This window comes from Oryza brachyantha, chromosome 5 (assembly GCF_000231095.2).
Source record: "Oryza brachyantha chromosome 5, ObraRS2, whole genome shotgun sequence".
Lineage (NCBI taxonomy): Eukaryota > Viridiplantae > Streptophyta > Magnoliopsida > Poales > Poaceae > Oryza > Oryza brachyantha.
This window is the reverse complement of record NC_023167.2, coordinates 9169106-9188761: the sequence shown is the minus strand read 5'-3', so window position 1 is coordinate 9188761 and position 19656 is coordinate 9169106. Positions and strand designations below refer to the sequence as shown.

Below are 19656 nucleotides of genomic sequence, written 5' to 3'. Positions count from 1 at the left end.
CTGAAATTCTTGTTGACAATGTAAGAGTAGTTGCACATTCTGGCCTATATCTCTTAAGTTAATTCCATCTCTGGCGTGCAGTTAACAAATAGTTAACTCTTATAACTGCCATTAGTGTTTATAATTTTTTAAATAATAAAATTCATTCCAGTTTTGTTTTCAAAAAAATACTAGAAATAACCAATTATTAAATGGGAAATTTATAAATGTGTCATTATAATTTTGCAAAGTTGGAGATATGTCATTGTTATCTCAATAATATGTAGGCTCTGCATGAGTCAATGACACATCTCTAATTTTACAAAATTATAATAACATCCTTGTAATTTTCCCTTATTACATAGGTTTCAAGTCGAATGACCGGAAATTACTAGAAACAAGAAAACTAGAAATAAAACCGAAGATAAACTTTTACTTATCCTCCACAAAAATCTGAATAACCGTTGTATGGGGCAGAATTTTTTTTTATGTCATGGGAATTTTTTTTCTCTGATATTTATATTATAACTAGCGTGGTGGCCCACGCAGATTGTGCGGCTAGTATCCTTATAATCTTTTTCACATATGACTTATATGGTTTTACATTTTATTGGGAAAAAAATTTAAAACAACAATATACGTTTAAACCCCAACCTAACTTAATCAAACTTAGATGCCTAATACTTTAAATTTTGATTTATCTAAATTTTAATTGCAATGGACTCTTTTATTATTTTTATGTTTAATTCTGAAATTATATCTAATTAGATTCTTTTTAAACGGAATTTTATATGTTTCCAAATTGTATTTATAGAAGGACTCTTCCCTTAATATCAATTATTTTAACATTTTTAATTCAAAATTTTGAATTGAATTGAAATATATGCCAATTTGTAGGCGGTAACAGCAAGCGGTGTTTCTTTTCTCTATAACTTTATTATTTCACATCATGGGGCTTATAGAAGGGCTTCTAATTAGTATAGGTAAAAATATGGAGTCTTCTATTAGTATATTTTTATTTATACTTTAGAATGTATATTAATTCTATATATGAAGTCATTTATCAATAATATTAATTTTTAACGTGAATTTAGATTATTTCTAGAAGTATTTGTATTTGTATTTTATTTTGGTTGCTTATCTACATATTAATTGCCATGGATATAGTGAGTATAATTTGGAAACAGATATGCACAACTGTGTTTCTGTTGTTTCCCAAAGAAAGAATCAGTGCTTATCCTATTAACGTGGACATCGTTTCCGTTGTTTCCCAAACAATTTCTAAAATACGGTTCCCAAAGAAAGAATCAGTTACATAAGCAATCTACATTGCCTCCGACTGAATTTTGATAATAATTAATTTTCAATTGTTTATTTAAATTTAAATTTTTCTAAATTATATTTTTTACATAGAAGCCCATTTACATGTATTATAAATTGTACTCATACCTTTTTTTAATCAAAAGTTTGGATGTTTCCAAATTTTATTTATAGATGACTCTTTCCTGAATATCAATTATTTCAAAACTTTTAATCCAAGATTTGGATTTTTCTAAACTGCATTTACACATAGACTCTTTTCTTTATATTTGAGATTTGGATTTTTCTAAACTTCATTACACATGGACTCTTTTTATTATTTTTAATTGATATTTTCTTTCCTTGTCCGATTAAAAACATTATCTTATCTTTTTTCTGTTACTTTTTTTCTATTTTCCCTGTCCGATTCAAAATAGATGGTCTCCAGTGTCTAGTCTTTTTCCTGCGATTGTATCTTCAGCACTGCATAGTCCGATTAATGTGGATAGAATAGAATCAGTTAGCTAGATCTAACAACCAACGCAGATATGCAGTTTTTTTTCGATTGGCTCTTTTTCTTTTTTTTCTTTTCTTTTATTTTTTCGATTAATCTCAGAATTTCTAGCCCGTGAGAAAGACGATTACTATGTAGATGTGCCTCACATTTTCCCCGAGGAACTGAAGCACCAAAGAACCCCATGTATTTTGGCGCCCACAGAATGCTCGCCCAGCCGGCCGACAAGTGAACTTTCCACCACTACTACGCCTGGCCTAATAAGCAGCCCGTCGACAAACCAGTGGAGTGCCACTAGCTATCATCCTATCCCCACCACGGCCGACTTGGCAGCAAAATAATTCATCTCCACACCAAACAAAACGATAGCAGACAAACCACCATTACACGGCACGGAGGGAGAAAGAAACTGAAGGCAGCAGCGGAAGGAATTTAGGGAGAAACCGAGGCGCCTCTCCGTGAAACTCCACTGCCACATTCTGGTGGAGACTGGAGAGCTATATAGCACTAGCAGCAGTAGCACGACAGCCGCACTAGCTAGCACGCACGCACGAGTCCAAGCAAGCAACCATATCATCCTCCTCCCGCCCAACTCCACCCACGACCGGCCGACGACCATCACCACGAGCTCGGTTCTTGCCAGCCAAAACAAGCGCACCAAGTCTCCGACGCGAGATCGATCGACGAGCTGGTTTCAGGTGCTACCTCCTGCCTCCTCGTCCTCTCGACCCTGTCCCTGCCTGGATTGCTTTGGTTGTGCTCTCTTGTGTTTGTTTCTAGGGCTTTGTGGTTAGCTGTTTTTGGCACCAAATTTTGGCCAAGCAAGTCTGGGGTTGCAGTTTGGGGGAGTTTTGTTGATTAATTGAGCTAATCAGTCTTGACTTCACTTTGTGCTTCTGTTTTCTTTTTGTTGCATGGATGAATTGTTGTATGATGATCTCTTCTCTTCACCAGAGATGCAGGCAGGACACCGGTTTTGTAGAGGGGAAACTAGCGAAATACAGGAGATTTTTGTCCGTTTTCAGTCGGATGCCAAATGATCGTTCTGTACTTCTGGTCGTGTTTTTTTCTTGTATTTCTCCTGTTTTAGTTTTGGTTGTGTTTTGACCAATTTCTAACCTTCTACCTGCTGATTTTTTTTGCCAAAAAATTGTCGGGTTCAATACCGTGTAAATTAATGTTCTGGGTTCAAAACCGAGCAAATAGTTAAAACAGTTGATGGTGGGAAAATTGTACTAACCTATAAAATGGATGAAACTAAAAATCCAAACTAAAAGGTTTTGACATAATTATTTTAACTCTGCTCTCTTCTGCAAAATTTACGAGTACCATAAGTAGTACTTTTGGTATCTTGTCATCGGTGTGTCCATTTTACATGATGTTGCAAGAACCTTCAGTTTAATTACTTTTATCATTTGATCATCATAAAATCATATTACGGATCCATTTTTTGTTGTTCACTTTTTTGAACATACAGTTTGCCCAATTTCTGAATCCTCCGTTTCTTCTTACTACAGGGAAATCCGCAGGACTAAAACTATCTGGACGTGCTTTCGCCTTTCATCACTAAACAAAAGCACAACCTTCCAAACTCTGTAATTTCCTTGCCTCAAATCCCACCAAGACAAAGCATTATGCAAGTGTTCCGAGCCCCTGTAGAAAATCTGATGTGAACCAATCCTCAGAAACTTCTGATCCTGACACACCAACCACCACAGACAGCAACGATGCACGCAAGCCTACAAGCCACCATCCAATGGCTCACACTGTCAGCCATCCTATCAGCTGCCATGGCGGCCGACAACAACAATTCCTCCACGGCCTCTGCTCCAATCCTGCTGAACTGTGGAGCCTCCGCCGCGCAAACCGACAACTACAACCGGAGCTGGGACGGCGACGCGAGCTCCAGGTTCGCGCCGTCGGTGAGAGGCCTTCAAGCCAGTGCTGGATACCAAGACCCTTCGCTCCCATCACCCGTGCCCTACTCGACCGCCCGCGTCTTCGCGTCAAACTACACCTATTCCTTCCCCGTTGGCCCGGGCCGCGTGTTCTTGCGCCTGTACTTTTACCCGACCGATTATGGCAGCAGATATGATTCCGCGGACGCCTACTTCGGCGTCGCGGCCAACGATCTGGTCCTCCTGGACAGCTTCAACGCGTCGCAGACCGCCCTCGCGACAAACTTTGCCTACTTGATTCGAGAATTCTCGGTGAACGTCACGACGTCGGGCGGGCTGAACCTCACCTTCGCCCCGTCCGCGCGGAATGGCTCCTACGCATTTGTGAATGGGATCGAGATCGTGCCAACGCCCGACATCTTCAAATCATCGACGCCTACGACAAATCCACCCGATCTAGATCCTGCGGCTGGGTTCCAGACAATGTACCGGCTCAACGTTGGGGGACAGTCCATCACTCCGCAGGGTGATTCCGGGTTCTACCGTTCTTGGGACAATGATGCCCCTTACATATATGGTGCTGGATTTGGGGTGACCTTCCCCAAGGATGGAAATGTCACCATCACGTATCCAAGCACCGAGCCAAGATACACTGCACCGGTTGATGTCTACGCAACAGCGCGATCGATGGGGCCGAACGCGCAGATCAACCTGAACTACAACCTCACATGGATCTTGCCGGTCGACGCAGGGTTTCCCTACTTTTTGAGGTTCCATTTCTGCGAGATCCAGTATCCGATAACCAAGGTGAACCAGAGGTCGTTCTTCATCTACATCAACAACCAGACAGTGCAGAACCAAATGGATGTGATTGTTTGGAGCGGTGGAATTGGAAGAACGACCTACACCGACTATCTCGTCTTCACGGTTGGGTCGGGCCAGATGGACATGTGGGTTGCACTTCACCCGGATCTTTCGAGCAAACCGGAGTACTACGACGCAATCCTGAATGGCCTCGAGGTCTTCAAGGTGCAGGATGGAAGGCAGAATCTTGCTGGGCTCAACCCTCCACTTCCACCGAAGCCTGACCTGAGTCCTGATGGAGGATCTAGTGGAGGCAAGCGGAAGAGTTCTGCCCCGGCCGCCATTGGAGGAGCCGTCGGTGGCGGCTTTGCCGTGCTGTTGTTGGTTGCCTGCCTTGTTGCCTGCGTCCTCTGCAGACGAAAGAAGAAGGTGGCGAAGGAGTTCTCCGGTGGCAAGTCCGACGATGGACGCTGGACTCCTCTCCCTGATTTCACCAAGTCAGGGTCGGCGGCCACCTCGGCGAAGACGGCGACCACCGGCACCGGGAGCCACTCGGCGCTGCCGTCGAACCTCTGCCGGCACTTCTCGTTCGCGGAGATCGAGGCCGCCACCAACGGCTTCGACGGGGCCTTCCTCCTGGGCAAGGGCGGGTTCGGCAACGTGTACCTCGGCGAGATCGACGGCGGCACCAAGGTGGCGATCAAGCGCGGGAACCCGATGTCGGAGCAGGGCGTGCACGAGTTCCAGAATGAGATCGAGATGCTGTCCAAGCTCCGGCACCGGCACCTGGTGTCGCTGATCGGCTACTGCGAGGACCGGAACGAGATGATCCTCGTCTACGACTACATGGCGCACGGCACGCTCCGGGAGCACCTGTACGGCACCACCAAGAACCCGCCGCTGCCGTGGAAGCAGCGGCTGGAGATCTGCATCGGCGCCGCCCGCGGGCTGTACTACCTCCACACCGGCGCGAAGCAGACCATCATCCACCGCGACGTGAAGACCACCAACATCCTGCTCGACGACAAGTGGGTGGCGAAGGTGTCGGACTTCGGGCTGTCCAAGGCCGGCCCCAACGTGGACAACACCCACGTCAGCACGGTGGTGAAGGGCAGCTTCGGGTACCTGGACCCGGAGTACTTCCGGCGGCAGCAGCTCACCGAGAAGTCCGACGTCTACTCCTTCGGCGTCGTGCTGCTCGAGGTGCTGTGCGCGCGCACCGCGCTGAGCCCGTCGCTCCCCAGGGAGCAGGTGAGCCTCGCCGACTGGGCGCTGCACTGCCAGAGGAAGGGCGTCCTCGGCGACATCGTCGACCCGCTGCTGCGGGGGAAGATCGCGCCGCAGTGCTTCATGAAGTTCGCCGAGACCGCCGAGAAGTGCGTGGTCGACCGCAGCGCCGACCGGCCGTCCATGGGCGACGTGCTGTGGAACCTCGAGTTCGCGCTCCAGCTGCAGGAGAGCGCCGAGGACAGCGGCGGCCTCACCGAGGGGACGTCGGCGAGCACGTCGCCGCTGGTTGTGACCAGGCTGCATTCGGACGAGCCGTCGACGGACGCGACCACCACTACCACCACCACCACCACCAACACGGCGAGTACGGTGAGCATCGCCGACCGGAGCATCGCGAGCGTAGAGTCGGATGGGCTGACCCCAAGCAACATCTTCTCGCAGCTCATGACACCAGATGGAAGATGAAGTCGAATCGCAACTTAGTATTGGTTCTTGCAGTTCCTCTGTCCAGATTTTTGGTGTGCCATTGCTTCCGAAAAACAAATAAAATGAAAGATATCTCCACAGAATTCATGTCGGCCATAGCTAAAGCTAATCAGTATATATACTTATCCTACCCTGCTAGTTGTTATGCATCAGCAAGGACTAATTCGCAGTGATTCTATAGGTACCTCTTAAGTAGCTGGGGGTTGAGATTCATAACCTCCTAATGAGTTGTAATCTTCCACAAATGTATGAAGGATATTACCCATTCATCACTTTTTGAGTTTTTTTGACTTCATATATACTACTCCTTTATTACATGAAGAAATACGAGAGGTTCAGTACTTTTTTTTTTTGGTCTTTTTTATCGCTTTCCAGTATGTGCTTCTGCACTAGTAGATTAGCATCATATAACATAGTGAAGGATACTGAAACTTGGCACTCTGACCGTCCTCAGTATTTGATCTTTTTCAAGATGGTCATTAGAACCCTTGAAGTACTTGAGAATTCGTTCATCCTTATTTCACTGATCCCTCCCTAGTAGTTGGTAGTAACTAATTAATAACAAGTTAATATCGGATATTCCCCCTCATTGCCCTAATCAGATGTGATGACCTTGTTTGTGAGAACCGAACATTCACATCATTATCAGAAGCACATTACATGAGTCAAGAGCTAGCTGTATGAGCAATCGATCCCAAGCTGGTTAAATTGCCGCTCCTGAAACAATGTGAACGGTATCCACTATACCCGGTACAGGTTCCAATCAGACCAGCGCTAGAAAGAGACCACCATGTATGCAGAAATTTCTCTTTCAAAAACTAGAAAGAGACCACCATGGCTAAACTAACACCAACCTTCCCCTAACCGCAGAAATTTCTCTTTCAAACTACTTAATTTCTTTTGGAAGTATCATCTATTCTCTCTGACAATCTTTATTTGGTAGCTTCTTGTGATGCATTGAAATCCCTAAATATCTTAAAGGATAATTTCTTATTCCTCAACCAAATAACATGACTTACTCCTCCATATCTATTTTTTATTTTGTCTTATCATAACAAAACAATTTACTTTTATAAAATTTGATTTTTCAAGCCTGAAAATTTCTCAAATGGACCTAACACAAGTTTGAGATTTCTTTTTTTTTTGGCTTCTTCTAGATCATGTTTCAGTAAAGAAAAAATAGCATCATCAGCATATTGTAAAATCAATAGCTCATTTTTACCATAAAACTGATAGCACGATATCTATTAAGTGGGGTATTAGCCCTTGAAACTTTTCTTGGTCATTTGCCCTTTGAATTAAAATTGCAAACATACATGCACTGCGCTAAACAAAATCGATGAAAAGAGGACCCACCTGTCTCAAACCATTTGGTTTGAAAAAAAAATCCTATATCATCACTTTGACAGCCAGGCTCCGCCCTCTCACAATTTGGTCGATCTACCTGCACCACAATAGTACATATCTATAGCTAATGGCACAGTAGATATCTATAACCAACCATTGCACGAGTGAACTATTATATTGACTATAAATGTGTTAATTTTCAGTATAATTAACCTTTGCATGAGTGAACTATTATACTATCTATAACAATTGATGCTATAGGCGTCGGGATGATATGCAAGTCCTATACAGGAGTGCACTTATATATGAATCTAGTGGCAGCGGGGGCGTAGCGTAGATTGTAAACTAGTACTTCCTCCCTTCTGCAGTAACTCATTTTCTAGTGTAAATTTGAACTAGAAAGATTATGATATTTTGGTACAGACAGAGTAGCTCAAGAAGAGTATTGCAGCTGCCAAACTGATGTGCTATTAACAAACTGAATTTAGTTAGCAGGTCATCCCGTCAAGAGAGCCTTCCAGATGACAACCAGTAAAGAAAATAAGATTATTTCAAAAGATAATGGTATCCGAACAGACATTGCTGGTTCAGTGATAGAGCTTGTTTAGATCATCTTTAAATTTGGTCTTTATCTGCTCTCTCTTTAATTTAAGTGCAGCTGTCACCAGCCCAGACTCTGGAGTCCATGGTTCAGGCAGCAACAGAATCTTTGCTGGTATTTCAAATTTTTCAAGCCTCGCTGCTTTTGCGGCCTGCACAGTTGGAAAAGATTGGCGTTAGATATCATGGAGAATGATGATATGTAACTAACATGGAGAATGATATAACTATCATATGCTGGTTAAGATCGACATAGATTACATGACATTAATCAGGAAATAAAATGACTCGAAGGCGATAGATTGCATATAGGAGTTTTGTGACAATGTGGCATTCTTTATGACGGTGCTTTTTTTTTCTCTGTGAAAAGATAAACTGCATTCCATTTATGTGCTAGAAAAATCCTCTGAAATCGACAGATTTATTCTTTTTAATATTATATTATTTGCAAGATCATCTAACCACTAGGTTAATAAAGGCATACCCACTTTTTGTCATAAATCTGTGATAAACTAGGCTAGAATCAGGAATTCAGGATAAAAACAGGAGAAAGATCAATCAATGCGCTACCAGTTGATTTCCAGTTATGAAGATACTAGTGGCACCAAATAGACATTGAAGCGTACAGACATGTCCTCCCGCATGATCATATCTTCACAGTTCTATAAACAAGTCTACTGCCAGTGATATCCATCTTATGAGGGTAACTGTTTGGCTTTTTCATGGAAAAAAGACAAACGGCATATTTGCGAAAAAAACAATTTGTGAATAAAAATTTTATATATGTATTCTTGGCGATTTAAAAGTCAAGGCTGGACCGCTGGAAAATAAACTTCGGTAAAACACCCAAAATCAACTCTAAATTTAAAGTTGAAAATTCAAATTTTGGCTTATAAGCAGAAGAGAAAAGATGGGGATGTGTATCCACTGATGAGCTTGTAAGATTCATCAGCTTTCGCACATCACTTTTGTTCTTTCATATTTGTGTCCCAAAATATAAGACACCCTTGTTTTATCGAAAGTGAAACTTTATAACTTTTGACTAATATAGATAATTAAACTAACAAAATAGTAGTATATGTTTACAGTCATACTGTCGTATCGCTAGATTCCTGTTTCAAGTACTATATGATTGTAGTTCTGTAGTTGTTGATAATAGATTGTGGAACAAATTAATGGTCAAAGTTCTACAATGGAAACCATATAAAAACTTATATGCCTTATATTTTGGGAAGGAAACAGTATCTTTCAAATGTAACACAGAAGTCGTCAAGTAAAGTCTAACCTTTGATAGAGATTGCTGGACCTCCTTAATGGCTTGATCATTCTGGCACAGCTCATCAAAGTTTCTGTAGTTAATCCCTGAATTTTGAGCCCACTTCTCTAAGGCTTGGTGCACTGGCACAACCAATGCCACACAATAATTATGAAATGGATCAGCATAAACCATTATGTTATCCACATAATTGCTAGTTGTTAGAGCTGATTCAACCTGCAGAATACAGAAAGAGAGGGGGGGTCAACTGTAAAACAAAAAGAATACCAATAATGCAGGCACAATTGTAACCAAACCTTGCCAAGAGACACATATTCTCCATGCTGAAGTTTTACTATATCCTTTTTTCTGTCAATGATCTCGAGGCACCCATCAGGATGGAACTGGCCAATATCTCCAGTGTAAAACCAGCGCATTCCCCTGTCGTCCACCTGGAGTAAACAGTATGGCAAAAATGAAGTGAGAACTATTTTTACTTGATTACTAAGGATGTTTGGTAAAGATTACCTTGTAGACCTCATTTGTTTTTGCTTCATTGTTGAAATAACCTTTCGTTATGCTGTATCCACCAACTACAACCTCTCCTCGGGGCATTGGAGAATCCGAAATCGTATAACCACCTTCTTCCCATGAAACAAGCTGCATTCATTTGATCAGAGAAAAGGCATTATAAGAGAATAAACAGAAATATCTCACGACAGAATGAAAGGTTTGCTAATAAACCTGTCAGTGTATCAAAACTATTTTGGTGTGGTCAAATAATTATAAAGATGAAATGTTTGCTAACAAACCTGTTAGTGTATCAGAACTATTGCGGTACGCTAAATAATTATAAAGACTTCATGCGTTCCACTGGAAATTATAAAGACTTCATCATTCTTAAGATAACAAATTTATTCTTGTCACTAAGCCATTTTTTCCTAACCTCTGGATCCACATACAACTCACACAATGTTTATTTGTGTTGAAACAAAATAATTATTACAACTTAAATTAAAAAAAATCAGAGAAGGGGGAGAGGAAGCATTATACATTGTTTGATAAAAGAAAGAGAGTCTAACCATCTTAAATAGTATAGCTCGCGAATACTAGGATCAAATAATGAGGAAAGTAAAGTACACTTCATAAGAATAACGGATACAGAGAAGTCCTTATCATGATTCATGGCTGGCTTTATGCAGATAGTCCATTAGGGTGTATAATAATATATGTAATATGTTGAAACTGATGAAGAACTATAATGTATACATGTATAACTTTTTGTCACTCTTAGAAATTGACGATAACAGATTTGTCACTCACTATCTATGACACGTGGTCTCTCATGTGTCTATGACATGTGGGTCTAAGGGAAAATCTGTTATGACCAAATGTAAGAGTGGCAAAAGGTTAATTATTTCCATGTATAAATGCTATCTTGGCAGAGAGGAACCATAGGTGTATGGAACCATTTTCCCATTATTGTTTGTAGTTCTTTTTCACTGATGATAGCTAATGGTTATCTGTTGTTATATCCCCATGGGAATCCCCAGGTGATTAAGTCTTGTGGGAGACATGGCTGTTAGCCTTGGTGGGAAAGGGGGCGGTGAGATTGTAATTTATCCCTAGACATATTCTAAACAGATTATTACCATTCTATATATCCTATTGCTGCTAGGCTCATTTAATTATCACTTTGAATACATAAATATTGCTTCTACCTGTAGTATATGCATATAAATTAGACAAGCTGACTATCACTAGTGAGACAGACCTTCACATAGCAACAAGGAAGGGGTGGACCAACACGACCAACACTTGTGTCATCCCATTCAGAGAAGGCTGCTCCAGCACAAGTCTCTGTTAATCCATAGCCTTGACCCACTGGGACACTGCATCAAAAGTAATTCAAAACTGCATAAGAACCAAAGAAATGCAGCAACATACAATAGCAGGAAGCTTCATCTCATTATAGCATGGTGCATGTCCAATGTAATTTAGAACGATCCTCTATCTAACATTTCAACTTTTCTCAGCTTTCAATTCACTAAGTGGCAGTGCAGTATAAAAATTCGACTATAAATATGAATTCTGATAAACTATTTGAAGTTAAAAAAATATAGGTAATAAATAATAAATAGATCCAAAGGTTTGATGAGGATACTGCCTGCAAATGTATGTTCCAACAATATCGACTTGAGTATGGGATTGAACTTGAATTTTCCACAAGGTAAGCTCATTCAAATGAATAATGTTATCAATGTCTTAAGAAAACTTAACATGGGCTGGTATCAATAAGACAAAAAAGGTTGCCTCCTTGTATGCTTTTTTGGAAATTATGTAATTCAAGCCTTATTTTTCAAAGAAAAAAGGTAATACAAATATGTGAGAACTGATGCATGTTATGTGACTGCCAAATAACTTTCTTCAACAAATCACCTCAACTGGAGTTTTATTGAAGATACTTCACTTGAATTAAGCTGAGCGAAAATGGTTAAATTTAAGAAAATGCAGATAGGACAACATAATTACCCGAGACATATATTCATAAATCTTTGTGTGTCACTTGATAGAGGTGCACCACCACAGAGAACAAATCTAATGCGTCCGCCGAGCATGGAACGTATTGGTTTAAAAATAAGGCTATCCCATATCATCCTCTCTGGAGCCCAGGATCCAAACCAACTCCCTTCAATAGCTGCAAGATTCCGTTTATAGGCAATATCAAACAGCCTCTTTGTTAGACCACCCTTCTCACCAACCTGGAAACACAGTTGAAGAATTAATTCTCGCGATGAAAAGTATATTAAAAACATGTTTTGGTGCACACTCATAGCATTTGAGGGTTAACTCTGCCAGCATGATACATTACCATTTGATGCCATGCATCTACAATTTGAAGTCAACAAAACATTATGTTTCAAATTCAATCTCCAGGTGCGGACAACAAACCTATATAAGTTAGACTTTATGCTAGACAAGACATAAGGCGTGCAGCAGTAATGTAGGTGCTAAGTATTTAACGACTAGGGTTGATAAACAAGAGATTCAGCTGGAGCAGTGAGCCAAAACAGAAGGATGTACCATGCCAAAAATACCCACTCAATACCACACTATAACTGGCTGGGGCCTGTACTTGACTCTGCCAATTGAGCTTGCCAGAACACCAAATATATTTATGTAGACACGCTTGACGTGGCAGTTAAAAAATAAAAAAAAAACTAGGAGCTCTGGACAGAACAACCAAACAAAGTGTATATATATCCTAACTTCTTTTAAAACAGAGTTGGGGGTGATGGTGTCTTATAGACCTATCCTCCAGCAAGTTCGCAGCCTGTTTTTTTCTTCTTTCTAGAATACGCAGGAGATCCACGTATCATTTCATTAAGCAAGAAGGAGAAAAAGGTAGCGGAAGACAAGATTAAAAACCTAACCTCCCATTGCCAAGGTCTTACACCGGACACCACTAAAACAAAGAAACAAAAACAACCCACACAGACTCCCTACAGAGCTAGCACTATCACCATAGCGAACAACCCGCACACTGGACTGCATATTTTTATGAATTGCCCCCATTTCTTTACATTAGAATATCCCATATGTTCTTTGTTCTTATTGTCTTATTTGGCCTTCTAATTCAGAATTTGACATGGAAATGTCCAATATGGACCAATATATATGTGGCGTGTGTGAATAGTGTTAAAGTTAAACATTACGTAACAGAAAAATAAATTGAATACATGGCCATATAAATGCTGTTTATTTTAAAACAAGAACAATATTAGGTCCCATATGGTCCAATTTTTTTCTTTAGCTAACAGGCGAGTAGATATTTAAACATATGACTAATACATCATTAGGTATTATTAAGACAGCTGAAGAGATTTTAATTGAATACACACTGCAGCTGAATGCAAATGGCATATAAAAGATAACAGAACTATTCAAAGATTCAAATATGGAAAGATAATAGTGCAAACTACTGAGATAGATCATAAATGGTATATGAGAACACATTAGTTTGCACTTAAGAGGAGAATCTTGAACCTTCTTAAACACTGCATCTCTGATGCGATCTAAAATTGCAGGGACCGAAATCATAAGAGTAGGTTTCAGTGCAGAAACATCCCCTTTTGTCCCCTTCTTTATTTTATTTGATGTATCTGTCATAGTAAGAGCTGAGCCATATCCAATGGCAGCACCAGAAGCTAACATGACAGTCTGTCCAAATAAAACAACAATATGTCAGAGAAATATTCACAGTTCTTATTAATGGAATATCTCTGAAATGCAGAAGTTATCACCTCTGCTGCTAGTTCAAAGACATGAGCCAACGGAAGGTATGCCAGATAAACATCCCCTGTGCCAAGTTTTGGTATGATTGTCATGACGGCTGCAGTTGTGGCCACCATGTTTCCATGTGTAATCATTACACCCTATGCCAAAGGAAACCATTAAACAGGATTAAAAGAAGATACAAGAACAGAAAAATGAAAATTGATTGACATTGTGACAAAAGAAAGTAGAGTAGTAGATAGCCGTGTATCCATAATACAAGTTTGCACAAACAAATATTTGTTGTGCTGACCAATTTGTTAAAAGAAAATAAATGTGTTCATAAGCACGAACAGTTAACTCATATATTTTATCTATAACTGTTTTTACTCATCCAAAGAAGTTTGGGTTGTTTGTGTAGAATGATGTTCTCATCATGAACTTCAAATTTGATCCTTTTCACATAGAAAAATGCAAAAAGTTTCTACATTTGGAGTTATTTTCTAAATATTAGGGTCAACCTAGAGTCTAATGGTTATAGAAGATCTTCTTTAATTCTACACTGAATTAGTCCATGGAATTCTACATCATGGTTGCGTACTTGCGTTCTTTTTAAGTACATTATTCCTCGGCTTTTGCGCACACGCTTTTCAAACTGCTAAACAGTGATTTTTTTGCAAAAAGTTTCTATATAGAAGTTGATGATGTTACATTTATAAACTAGATTTTCAACTTTGTAGTAGTTAATTCTATTACCATGAAAAGCTATCATAAAAAGCAGATAATCTTTCATCTTCATGGTGCAGGGTGGATGAAGAATTGATGGATCTGTTTGGTTTTTATCCTGTTCCCATCCCTGTTAATTCTTTCACAATAAGCAAGTGGGAGATTGCACTTGCAAAAATACTAAAAGGAAAAGCCAACTCTCGTTGGGGAAGAGGCAAAGAGATGAAGAGAGAGTATCAATAAGTTCAGTTTGTAGAAAGGGTTTGTTTTCACTTCATTTCTCCTCAGTAAAGTAAATGGACATAGCTGCTTATTATCATTACTATCAACTATGCACTTATTGTAGAGTGTCGGTTCAAAAGGACGATCTGTGAGTACGTTGAGAAACAGGTCCAAGAATTATCATAATATTCACTAGTAAAATATAGTAGCAGATTTTTTTTTTCAAAGGAACATGTCATACTTACAATTGAAATTGTAGTTCTTCATACTGTGTATCCAAGTCATTAAAAGAAATATAACGACGTAAGAAATCAAAATATCTTTGAGCACAAGGGTACCTTGGGAAGACCAGTGCTTCCACTTGTATACATAATAACTGCAGTATCAGTGCTTGAAGGTAATCTTGCATTCATATGTGATCCTTTACCCAATTCCTCAACTTCACCGAAAGATAATGTTGTCCAATGCTTCATTTGGTTGAGTACCTCAGCCTCAACAGGTTCATCCTCAATATAGATAACATGCCTAAGACTCTGCAACTTGGAACTGATTGCAGGTAGCTTCTTAAGTTGCTTTGAATCACATATCAGAGTTGAAACCTGTGTCTGAAATTTAACACAAAAAAAGAATTTCATATTTTCATGTAATGGTTGCTGTATTTTAGCTCTTCCAAGTTTAAACTGTAATCGTCTTATAGAGCATCTTTGTCAGCCTTGCGAAACAATTTATAAGTTTATTGCTTGAATATTGATACTGCTACAGATTTCTCTCAGATAAACTAACAACTAATGAAGATATTTTAGGTCGTTATAGCTACTAAACCAAGAAAATAATTTAAACCAAACAGATGAAAAATAGTATCATATTGACAACCTGAACCAACATATGGGCATCAGTATTACATTTCACCCACCAAACAGTGCCGAGCATCTTAAAATTTGCTGAGCAAGGTTGGATAACAGATGTAAAAAAATACATTTAAAAATTAAAGAAAAGAAACAGAAGGACCATACTTGTTTCTGAGTGGATAAAATATAACGATGATACATAAATACTACACAAAAGGGCCACATATGGGTTTGTACCTCATTCAGTGAATGCACCAGTGCATCCTCACCAAGAGATGCATATATTGTTACAACTGTTAAATTTTGTCGAAAGCATCCCTGCCAAATAAAGTCAATTATTGACATACAGCTCCATATTTTCTCACATATATACAGAGAGTAGCACTACATATTATAATCACCTGGGCAGCAATGATCCACTCAGTTCTTGTATCAGCAAATATTGCAGCACGACTATCCTGTTGGTGGCCCAACTTGATGAGACCAGAAGCAAAATTACATGCACGATTAAATGCTTCTGCATAGGAATTCCACTCATATTCACCTAAATGCATTTTCTCAAACTTTCTGCCATCAGGTGACTCCACAAATTCTCTATTGATTAGTTTCCTTGTGCCAAGACACCTGTGTTGAGGGTACTTTTTGCTAGCCATCTCAAATAAAGCTGCCATTGTAGTGGCACCTTCCCATGGAACTTCAACTAAATTGGAAAATCTACTGTTTCTCATGGCAAAGCCAGCCTCACCACCCACATCAGCTTGTACTGCTCTTTTCTTTCCCTTTTTGTTGAATATTGAAGAAAGCATGACAGGAATAATTATAGCAAGTAGAATAGCACCAATAATTCCAGGCAGACCATACTCTTTCACCAGTGGCATGTCACTTGTGGCAATTCTTTGAAGAATGGACATGTTTGAATTATCACCGGTAATTTTTCCCATGATTTTAAGATTTCATGACAATTAACTTCACAAATTTCACTACAAGAAAGCTATAACCATCATGTTAGTATGTTGCAAATAGGTAATAACTTATATCTTCGCAATTTTATAAATAGTTGCTTTGAACAGAAGAAACAAATATAACTATATTAGGCCGCGTTCGTTGCCACCCGTAAGTTAACTTATGCCTCTCGTTTTCCGCGCACACACTTCCCAAACTGCTAAACGGTGTATCTTTTAAAAAAAATTCTACAGGGAAGTTATTTTAAAAAACCATATTAATTTATTTTATATTTTTTTAATGATTAATAATTAATTAATCATGTACTAATCTATTACTACGTTTTCTATGCCAAGGATAAGTTAACTTATCCCCCTCAAGCCAAACATGGCCTTAGTTCAGCATGGAGAATGCTTCCACGCTACAGTAGCACTCTAGTTAGCACGGGAAGTACTGGCAATGAACAATTTTTAGAAGCAATGTTTTCAACTACCAAAATTAAAAATGATAACATGGTATAAGCAGGATCGGCAGCATGAGTACAGCATATACTACAAAGCCTTATTATGCAGAGCAGAAAACATCTAAAGTGCAGTAAAACAGTAAAGCACTCGGTAGTTTTATACTCTTTGAGTAAATCATATATCCACATCTCCAACAGCAGCTAAATAGTACTCCGTATTGCTCAGAACACCACACAAAGTATTTTATCATGACAATAATGCAACGAAGCAACACATATCACAATAGGTCAATAGTCAAGATGATATGAAAGATCCAGAACAGATCAACAAAGTTGACCGAAACATTTTCTAAGTGGAGTAAGTAGAGTGGCAGGAATCTATGACAAGTTGTACAGAAGATATGAATCAATAAACATAGCATCCGGCTCCAAGCGGACAAGGGTCGTTCGAGTTCCCAGCCAAGTCGAATGAGACAAGGATTTACATTTGGAAAAAAAAGGTATAGCATGATGTTACCTAAGAAACAAGCAGAAAGTAAACAATCACTTAGTGAATATTAGCAGTAGGACAGAGGAATAAGGGATGCTTGAGAGAGAAGCGTTCATGGGGCCATTCAAGGATTAAAGTTGTACTGATAATTTCCCACTCTGCACGGAAGAAATTCTTATGCTATAGAAGCACAATTCCTTCTTAGTGCGCGGAAAAGGACATCAATTCATAACAAGTTAACAACTTCGGGCACAAAAGGAAAAATCACACGGTTGTGTATTTGGAAGGGAAAAAATAGAAAGAATAGAGAACGAGAAATTTATTCAACTTGGCTGCATTTATGAAAAAAAAAAGGAAATTCTCAGTGTGTTGATCACTCCATCTCCTGCACTGATCGCCGTGCGGGGAAGCAACCGACCAAAGCGGATCATACAACCCTATACTATCTTTGTGCGAACCAGGATCAATACAAAAAAATCATCTACTAAAACGCGCCCCCTCCCCTCCTGAATCAACACGCGCGGGCCGCGAACAAAACGGAACTAGTAGCAACAACAAGCACACACCCTGATGATCCCCACGCTTGCAGAACTGCGCGGAGAGGAGGAGGAGGAGGAGGGTCACCTGCGACGGATCGAGAGGAGGGGCGGCTCCCGCTGTGGCCGGATCTGCGCTCGCGGCGCGGGGAGGAGAGGAGGAGAGGAGGGTTCCTAGCTTGCGGGATTTTTCCGTTGCTTTGGCTTTGGGTTGTCGCGTTGGTGGCTCCGTCGGGGAAGAGGAGGAATATTACAAGGGAAAGGAATGGAAAAAAAAAAACCAACAAAAAAAATAATAGTGCCGTACCGTAACCGGGGCAATGCGTGTGGGCCCCACCCGCGCGTGGGCTGCTCGGGGGAGCGCGAGCGCGGAGATGAACGCGTGGGCGGGGCCAGGGCGACACGTGGCGCGATCGCACCCGGCCAGCTTGGACGGGGAAAAATTGCTGCTTCTGGAGAAGAGAAGATGGACACGCACCGCAGCACGTCACCTCGACGGGGCGATTGCGAATCGCGATGCTTGTCGTAGTTTACATACCTGTTTCTTTTGGCAATTTTTGCATAGGGGCAATTTAGGTATTCCTACTTTTATATACAAATATTATTTTACCTCTGTTTTGTAGGTCTTTTCCCTGCTTTTTTTTAACTAGCAAATAATTATCCTTGCTTCCGATGGTCAAGTTGATGGTGGTGATGAAAAGCATATGTATCCTTAATTGTTTTTTTATACTTACCCTCACTTTATATACGATTCCGACAGATTTCGGTGAATATATTTATATTAATAAGATACATGTGTTTCTAACAAATATGTCAAATTCGATATAATATAAACAAATTTGCAACACCAAAACTCCTAGCCAAAACGCTTTGCAGAATATCTCGGGGGTAGAAAGGTAAATCCATAATTTGCAAAATCATTATTTTTGTTTTTCCTTTTTTTTCTACAACAATTTCAGGTTCATTAGCATATGTCGAAATTAGTGGTAAAACCTACTTCAGTTAAGAAAATAGTGGCAAAACGAAAATCCAAACAATTATGACTAAATTAATATTGCACGTCAAAGTAAGGATAACAACGAAATTGTCCGTTTACATATTGGAACACCTTTATTTTTTACCATTTAAATTTTTACCGCAGTCAAAACGGAGTAATATTGAAGTGATGATGAGAGTTTCCCCTGCTTCATCGCCTTTTTTTTTCAGTCCTTTTCTTTCTTCCCCTCTTCCTTGTAGGGACATTGCCATAAAAAAGTTGTTCTCTTTTGATCGGTTATGTACTAGTTCGAGTTAGGCTGAGTTCCATCTAGCCAAAGTGTGAGCTAACTTTACGGAACTTAAAACTAAGCTAAGCGTATGATTAACTGAGTGTTAATTATTTTAATTTTGAAAATAAGTTTATTTGATTTTTTAAAACAACTTTCATATATACTCTCTGTTTGACTTTTTTGGTTACAATGTTTGATCATTTGTCTTATTTAAAAAAAATATGAAAATATTATTTATTTTGCTTGTGATCTACTTTATTATCCAAAGAACTTTAAACACAACTTGTCATGTTTCATATTTGTACTAAATTTTTGAATAAAACAAATGATTAAAACATTGTAACAAAACGTTGTAACAAAAGATTCAAATATCTTACGTTATGAAACGGAGGTAGTAGAATATTTTATAGTAAATATACTATTTAGTATTTTAGAAAGCGTGCTAAAAGAAAATGCACGGCCAAGTTGCTACAT

At 39.7% G+C, this 19656-nt stretch overlaps 2 protein-coding genes across 4 annotated transcripts; one reads left to right on the top strand and one right to left on the bottom strand.

The window, feature by feature from the left end:
• The first annotated feature begins 2294 nt into the window (after positions 1–2294).
• LOC102710021 (receptor-like protein kinase FERONIA) lies at positions 2295–6479 on the top strand. 2 transcript variants are annotated; one of them, XM_006654194.3, is made up of 2 exons: positions 2295–2490; positions 3310–6479. In XM_006654194.3, the coding sequence occupies exon 2, from the start codon at positions 3520–3522 to the stop codon at positions 6187–6189; it is 2670 nt and encodes an 889-aa protein (XP_006654257.2). In that variant the 5' UTR covers positions 2295–2490; positions 3310–3519; the 3' UTR covers positions 6190–6479. The 2 variants fall into 2 exon arrangements, with proteins under 2 accessions (XP_006654257.2, XP_040379977.1); XM_040524043.1 differs by lacking the exon at positions 2295–2490 and adding an exon at positions 2522–2848.
• A 1220-nt stretch (positions 6480–7699) lies between these two features.
• On the bottom strand, positions 7700–18146 carry LOC102709740 (long chain acyl-CoA synthetase 8). Of its 2 annotated transcripts, none has more exons than XM_006654193.3 (12): positions 18003–18146; positions 15885–16474; positions 15721–15801; positions 14974–15240; positions 13717–13848; positions 13460–13633; positions 11945–12174; positions 11187–11304; positions 9941–10072; positions 9730–9864; positions 9443–9649; positions 7700–8309 (listed from the first exon to the last, which is right to left on the bottom strand). In XM_006654193.3, the coding sequence occupies exons 2-12, from the start codon at positions 16422–16424 to the stop codon at positions 8145–8147; spliced, it is 2181 nt and encodes a 726-aa protein (XP_006654256.1). In that variant the 5' UTR covers positions 16425–16474; positions 18003–18146; the 3' UTR covers positions 7700–8144. The 2 variants fall into 2 exon arrangements, with proteins under 2 accessions (XP_006654256.1, XP_015693213.1); XM_015837727.2 differs by having other exon boundaries at positions 15885–16463.
• Positions 18147–19656: the final 1510 nt, after the last annotated feature.